General features: G+C 35.0%; 1 protein-coding gene across 1 annotated transcript in view; it reads right to left on the reverse strand.

The window, feature by feature from the left end:
- Positions 1-4,433, reverse strand: part of NAV3 (neuron navigator 3) — a 756,623-nt gene extending 752,190 nt beyond the window's left edge. Inside the window, 1 exon segment of the mRNA XM_053716761.1 lies at positions 4,099-4,433. Within this exon segment, the coding sequence (XP_053572736.1) occupies positions 4,099-4,341 (243 nt within the window). The 5' untranslated portion in view covers positions 4,342-4,433.
- Positions 4,434-8,467: the final 4,034 nt, after the last annotated feature.

The following is an 8,467-nucleotide window of genomic DNA, read 5'->3' on the forward strand; positions in this document are numbered from 1 at the left end:
CTTTATTTGAAATGCAATAATGTAAGTTTAGATGCTGGCCCATTTTTGGTGAACAACCTAGGTTGTCCTTGCTGATTGGTGGATAAATTCATCCACCAATCAAAAACTGCTGTCCAGAGTTCTGAACCAAGAAAAAAGCTTAAATGCCTTCTTTTTCATATAAAGATAGCAAGAGAAAGAAGAAACATTGATAATAGGAGTAAATTAGAAAGTCGCTTAAAATTGCATGCTCTATCTGAATCACGAAAGAAAATGTTTGGGTTCAGTGTCCCTTTAACAACAGTAGGGCCTGTGGAAAAAATGCAGTCTTGAAGGGGTTTGATTTTTACTAAAATAAATTGCATTTCTTTATTTTATCATACAAATAGTTAGGTCAAATTTTAATGTAACCATGGAGAAATACTATCGGCTTCAGACGCTCACCTTATTTTTCTGCAGTGCCATATCATAAGAACTGCACATTATTTAATCATATTATTTGTGGGAAATCAGCCTTAATTCACATTCAGACATGGAGTAATTGCATTGCAAAGTCTCCAGAGAAGCTAGAATGTAATTCTCAGAGTAGTGAAAATATCTGTTCTTAAAACTCCACCCAAGATCTTAGGGAGTACTATTATTTGGCCAGACATTATCTGAGTCACATTATCTTTTCCTCCTCACCCTCTGTGTGTTTCAGTCACTGAGGATTCCCTCTACTCTACTTTAATCTCATTTTCCCACAGTGGAATCCAACTGGCTTTAGTGAGCAGCTGAAATTAGTGCCTAGAATTTCCTAAGAGGACAACAAAATATTTGGATAGAAAAGTGACTGAACTGAACACAGTCCCCAAAGTGACACAAATAGCACATAATTGTTCACATAGTTGTAGGTTTTTAACAAGGAGCTGAAATAATGATTCAGCCTAAAACTGAGCCGATTATGCACTATAGTGAAATAAAAACATATATTTGGCATGCATATCACATTTTCTTTTATTTAATAAAAAAAAGCCTGTGCCCTCTCATGCATGAGTTCTGTATATCCCTGTCAATAAAATATAATAGGAAAGAAACATAGACAAACTTGTGGCGCATGCGTTTGAGTGTCAGCACTCACCGTGCATGCGGCACAGGGGAAGGAGCACTGTGGATATAACTGTGTGCCAGTTTAATTAAGCGGTATATGAAGCACTTGTGCATGCCACAGGATAGTGGCTCTGTTAGTATTAAAATAAAGGTGAAAGAAGTAAAAATATTTTATATATGCATATTGTTTTCACATCACTATGGTACATGACTAAAATGTTAAAAAAAAAAAAGTCTGGCTTATATGTTGTAAATTCTGTAATCCGATTTTTCAGTAAACAATGAATGACAGCTATATGTTTGTAACAATTAAACTGTAGTTACGAATTATTAACATTCATTTTCATTTTAATACAGAATCAAAAGTGAAACTTTTGAAATGTACAGCATAGAAAACAATGATTAATAATAAATATATTTAAAGTGATGGTAAATAAGCGTATAACAAGCACTAGGATTTACAATAACTAAAAATGAACATTAGATTCAGTCATCATTTACTAAAAAAAAAAATGGTTTTAAACTCACCCAATCTGTGCCACAAGTATATCGCTAACTCAGCGACATCCGGCCGCCCACAGCACAGGGCTCTTCTCCAATGAGGTGACGTTTCCACCTCTAAACCAATAGCCATGCTGGCATACAGAACACTGTCAGATGGCACGCACGGCTATTGGTTTAGAGGTGGAAACGTCACCTTATTGGAGAAGAGCCCTGTGCCGTGGGCAGCCAGAGGTGCTGAGTTAGCGATATACTTGCGGCACAGATAGGGTGAGTTTAACACTGTTTTTTAGTAAATGATGACTGAAGCTAATGTTTGTTTTTAGTGATGGTAAATCTTAGCGTTAGTTATGCACTTTGATTTATCATCACTTTAATAATACACTTATATAATATTATGTATATAATAAATGTGCCTGACAGATCCAACTCCAATTCAGTGCTTGATGGGATCAAATACAATAGACAGAAAAGGCTTTGAGGTCTCAGTATGAATTGTTTGATTATTAATAGTAAAACAAGATTGCTCCCTGATATTAAAGGATTTACAATTCTCATAGCTGGATGAGTGCATGGCAGGCTTCCAAGGCTAACCCTGCTACATACATAAATATGTATTTATATACTGTATATTGCTAATTGGCCTCAGTAGAGATTATCAGATAATGAAAAACACTTGAGATGTATTTACTTTAGTAACAAGTTCGGATTGTCACCTCCAAATAAGACACGGGAGGTGGAGGTTGGCCTTGAAAAACTATTGCTGCAAACAATGGGTGAAAAGTTTAAAAACACATCTACTATGTTCATACATTGCAAGAAGGCCGAAAAATAACAAGATGTGAAAGGGTCATGAAACCCAAAGTTTTTCTTTCATTATTCAGATAGATAATACAATTTTAAACAGTTTTCAATTTACTTCTATTATCAAATATGCTTTGTTTTCATGTTATTCTTTGTTTAAGAGATACCTAGGTAAGTAGCGTGCGCATGCCCAAAGCACTACATGACGGGAAATAGTGCTGCCATCTAGTGCTCTTGCTAATGTATAATATTGTTGCAAAACTGCTGGCATATAGTGCTGCACGTGCACACTCATGGGATTACATTTCTGCTTTTCAACAAAGGATAACTAGAAAACAAAGGAAATTTAATAAAAGTACATTGGAAAGTTGTTTAAAAATATATTTTCTATCATGAAAGAAAGAAAAAATTGTGTTTATGTCCCTTTAACTGTCCCTATAATGAATCCTGCATGAGCCTCATTCAGATAAGGTTATCTTATGTACGATTCTGCATTCATTTGGGACACTTGGGGGCCACAGTTGATCATCCCACAAAGAGGAAACATAACATACAAATTAGCACTATACATGAAATAAATGCCATTCCACTGAACACTCGTGCCAGTAACATAGCTCAGATTTTTGCAGCTTTCTTATACCCAGCATTTTGATATAGCACATGTGAATATCACTGTAAATATAAGTGATGCTGTGGTTCATGAAAAGTCAGCATTAGACAAAAAGCTCCTTAAGCATACACAGGTATTTACTGTCAAACCTGGAAAGACAAATTGGATTAGATTCACCAAGAAGATAGATAGATATATATATATATATATATAGATATATATATATATATATATATATATATATATATATATATATATATATATATATATGTGTGTGTGTGTGTGTGTGTACCCCTTTAAATTCATTAGTAGACATCAAATACACTAAACCAATTCATAGTAGTAATGTATCAGTAAAAGTGCTGATAATATGCATTTCAGTCAGAATGACTAGGTATGGAGTAGATGAGCCATATGACTTCTACTGCCATATGTTAATAATGTTCAGTGACATGAAGCAAAATGCACTTACCATGGGAGAAACAGACCTATATTCATTAAACTGGAGAGGTCTTTTCAGTGAGAAAGGAATCTCCAACTCGTTTCATATGTAGTGTGTTTTATACATTTTAACAGATCTCTCAATGCTTTATTAAATATAGCAAATAGATTTGGAAATATCTTGCCTTTGAGCTAATTAGATGCATGCAAATAACAGATCATTAGCCAAAATAGTATAAGCATTTTTATATTACACTAAAAATCTACACACAAACCTCAGCTTACACTCGTGTGAATGATGCTGATGTATATTTCCATACCAGTGAGACCACTTTAGAATTCGGAAAACTAATCCTGAACAATCTATAGCATCTAGCAGTGACATAAATGTGTCACCTTCAGTGAGTCAGATAATAACAAAACCCAATGACCTGCACATTCACCAAATCCAGTAAACTGCACTTCCTTAGCATATTACACTTTGCATTTATAAAATATTAGAAAAATAAATACATAAAAATACAAACTAATCTGCAAACTTTCATATTTCACTAAAGATAAACTACAATATTTTGGGGCAATAGGAAGTCATTTATGTTTTTCCCCTTTAATAAGCAAGCTCTCTTCAAGCATAGTTATTTACCCACAAAGCAGGTACCTACAAATGTACTGACCTTGCTGTCTTCTGACTCCTTTTTATTTTCTTGCAGGGTTTTCTTTCCTTCAAAATCACAAGATGACTTTAATGTGACTTGACAAGATTTCACTGACTTATCTGTCCTTGTAAGCTCCAAGGACCTTGAGGAGTAATGTTGTGACAGCGTCCTGCCAACATGTGGAATAGGTAGGGCAGTATGAATTGGCTTTGATCCTACAGCTGGCTGTCTTAACTTGGAGGCAACCCCAAGAGCAGACATAGCTCATATAGCAATGTATAAGCAGTTAAAAAAAACAAATCTATTTCCCTTTAACAAAATCCAGTATGGCTTGTGCTTAAGCAATAGCCAGTTCTATTCATCTTAAAACTTTTCCCTCTCTCACACAAGTTTCAGTTTAAGCTGCAGTGTAACATTAAACACTCCTTAGGGGCGTGAGTCTTGTATTGAAGGTAAAGATCACAGCGGTCCTGAATGACAGGGATTAGCGTGTGCTCCCCACCTCCTCACAGGCATTTCAACTATGGGATTTCTCAGAATGAAAACAAGGGAGAGAAAAATGAACGGGCAGGCATTTGCTAACTACAACTGTCAAAATAACAGAGAGAGACCACAACAGACCTCTTCCTGGCTGCATAACTTCTTGCACTATACAATTTGTGTTCCTTCAGAAATATTCGTTTTAATTTTAGTATAAAAAAATGGAAGAGAAAGATTAGAAGTGGCCAAAACAAGCAGCTGTTAAACAAGGGCATAGTCCGGAAACAAACTCAGCAAAACAGTGTTTGATTCCTGTTGTTTAGTCCTAATTGTTAAAAACACAGTTCTAGCCATATTTCAGAGCAGCAGGTTTACAGCAATCCCTTCACTGCTAGGAACCTTTTAACTCTGCAGTTGCCTGAGCACAATACACTTAGCAGATGCAGATAGAGATCCAGTGACAGGTTGTGACTCACATTCTAGCATACCCCAAGGGAATACAAACAGCAAGGTAAAGGGAAATTCCAGTCTCCTTTTAAAATTGATGGTTATATATTTTTTTCTAGAACAATATCCCATGATTATTTTTATTAAAAGAAAAACAAAGTGTAACTTCTGCATAATTTTTCAAGCTAATCAAAATATTTTGTACAGGATCTACTTGGTATACACTACAGTGGAAGTCACTTCTACTTCTGGATTATAACCACAGGGGGCAGTAAATAGCAACAATTTTGCAATTGACTAAAAAGCACAAATCAGTGCAGAGAAGTGCAATGTGAAATATTATTTTATTTATAAATGTGTCTGATTTGCTGGGTATGAGTGACAAATCACATTCACAGGAAAACCAATACTGATTATAAAATACTTTAGCTTTTTTTGCATAATAAAGTATGATAAGAGGTCCAGCTTTTAAAGGAATAGAAAACCCAAACATTTTCTTTCTTGATTTGGATAGAACAAACAATTTATAACAACTTTCCAATTTACTTCTATTATTAATTTTGCTTTATTCTCTTATTATCCTTTTCTGAAGGAACAATATTGCACTACTGGCATCCAGTTAGCCAATCACAATAGACAAATGTGCGCAGGCACCAATTAGCAGCCAGCTCCCACTAGTGTAGGATATGTGCGTATTCATTTTCAACAAGTGATACCAAGCGAACGAAGCACATATGAAAATAGAAGTGAATTTAAAAATGTCTTAAAATGACATGCTCTATCTAAATCATGCAAGTTTAATTTTGACTTTCCTATCCCTTTAAGTGACATGCAAGAATAACATTTATTTATCCATTGGCTGCCTAGTACTCCTGAGATTCAGGGCTGTGCAGCAAAGAGAAAACATACTTATAAAGTTCTAAAATGGACAGCAAATGTATTGGGCTGACCTCCATGAATCATATGATGCAGCAAAAATACATATCAGTAAAAGATCATAAAAACAAAGAGCTGTGGGCAACGAATCATCAAACAGCAGCATGCATCATGGGATTCATTAAATATGCTTGAAATTGCATTTTACTGAAAAAGAAAAGTAACCCTTTAATTATATTTTAACTATTTTACCTGAATACTTTGGAAATATTATACTCAGTTTGATTTGTCTGCAAAGTTATAACATTTGTGATGATACAAACAAGACTGTCCTATCTGAGTAAAATAAAGGTAATGGTGAGATTGCAGATTATCTATTGCTAGGACAATAAACAGACAATAGTGACCAGTGATTAGTGATATGTCCTGTTGCGAACTGTAGTTATTACCATGGGTCTTGTTGCTTTGTCCTCCATATGCCATAGCAATGATAGCTACTTATAATCATGTGCAATATCATTGTTAAAGGGACACTGAACCAAAAATGTTTCTTTTGTGATTCAGATAGAGCATGCAATTTTAAGCAACTTTCTAATTTACTCATATTATCATTTTTTCTCCATTCTCTTGCTATCTTTATATAAAAAAGAAGGCATCTAAGATTTGTTTCTTGTTTCAGAACTCTGGACAGCAGTTTTTGATTGGTGGATAAATTTATCCACCAATCAGCAAGGACAACCTAGGTTGTTCACCAAAAATGGGCCGGCATCTAAACTTACATTCTTGCATTTCAAATAAAGATTCCAAGAGAGTGAAGAAAATTTGATAATAGGAGTAAATTAGAAAGTTGCTTAAAAGGTCATGCTCTATCTGAATCACGAAAGAAAAAAATTGGGTACAGTGTCCCTTTAAGCAAATTACATTCTATACAAACAATTTATACAGGTTTTAAAGGTGTTCAGTTGATGGGCTGCTGGAGATATCCCCTATCTAATGCAATGCACTATTGGTGCATTTTCTTATTGCACTGCTGCTTGTTTAGACCTAATTCTGCTGCTGTCAGGCAGTGATCTACAGGGTTTTTGTAGAATTAGGGTTGCCACCTCGGCCATGTTTCCTGGACACTTATGAGTTACACATGCTGCAGGGTGTGCAGAGGGGAACATGGATTGCACTACTGGACATTACAAGAACAGTGACCCTGGACAGCACCATTCATGTTCCTCCATGCACACCCTGCGGCATGCATAACTCATAAATGTCCAGGAAAACATGGCCGAGGTGGCAACCCTAGGTAGAATACAGCTGCTTAGCCAACCAGGAACAGCATATGTGCATTTAGGGGCCAATTAGCAGCTGTGTTCAGCTCAGGAGCAGACAAGTATTGACAATTCAAAGATGACTTTAAGTTTATGTTGATTCATGAAATAAACTTCCATTAGATGTGGTAAATACAAGCACTGTAGATTCCTTCAAGAATGCCTAGGATAAGCATAAGGCCCTTGTACAAAGTAATTTAGTTCTTTTTTAAAGGAAAGTTGGGGCAAACTTGTTGAGTTTACAGTTATCTGCAGTCAAAATCTGTTTTTCCATATTTCCCAATTGCCGGGGTTAAGCACATAGGTACAGGCACACAATTGTGAAATAACAAAACGCTCTACTGTACTGGAGCATTTTCATATTGCAGCTTTACTTTCCTTTAAGAAGAAACACAGAAAACCTTAAAGGGATGGTAGATCCTAGCGTTTGTGAAACAATAGGATTTACCAGTGCAACAAATAAAGGGGACTTCATTCAAGAAGTATAATATACTTCATGCTGAAAGTTCCTTTAATTGTTTGAAGCGTTCGCCACACTGTGCTGCTAAATGTGATAATAGAAATTAAAATTGCGTGCACTATCTGAACATACATTTTATTTTGACTTTACTGCGCCTTTAAGTGTATTTACACTTTTATACATGTATCAAATTCTTACTGATACAATTTATTATTTTAGTTGCAATTTGTGTGATTTGTTCCAGTTGGATTTGTTTACAGATTTCGATCAAAATATAGCAACTGCTTATTGTTATTTTAAAATTCCTGCTCTCACTTCATAAAGAACATCTTATTGTTGGAGTACAGTGCATGTAGGAGATTGCACTGCATCTTTCATTTATTTAAATGAACTCACACCCTCAGTTTTGTAAATAAATTCCAGTGGCAGCTGGTACGTTTTACATTGGCAGAGTGGAAAAGCATGACCTTTACGTTTGTATGAAGGTGTGTACCCTCATAGGACATGAAAAGAGTGTAACCGATATTAGTTCAAAACTAGAATGTTTTGGAAACTGCCTTTTTTCCAGTAGTTGTTATTTTTAGTTTTTAGTACGTAAATCTAATGTTTTTCTTATATCAATGGAGCCAGTAAAAAAATAAATATATTTTTTAGATGTAAGTTAAAAGGAAATTTTCCATAAAAAAATGAAGGTACACAGAGGTGAACACATTTAGATAGTGTACAATGTCAAATTTAGTTCTATTTTTTTCAAATTTGCCTCTCTAACTTGGTATATATTTTTTTAAACCTTAACTACTTTCTA

Source organism: Bombina bombina, chromosome 6 (assembly GCF_027579735.1).
Source record: "Bombina bombina isolate aBomBom1 chromosome 6, aBomBom1.pri, whole genome shotgun sequence".
In the NCBI taxonomy this organism is placed as follows: domain Eukaryota; kingdom Metazoa; phylum Chordata; class Amphibia; order Anura; family Bombinatoridae; genus Bombina; species Bombina bombina.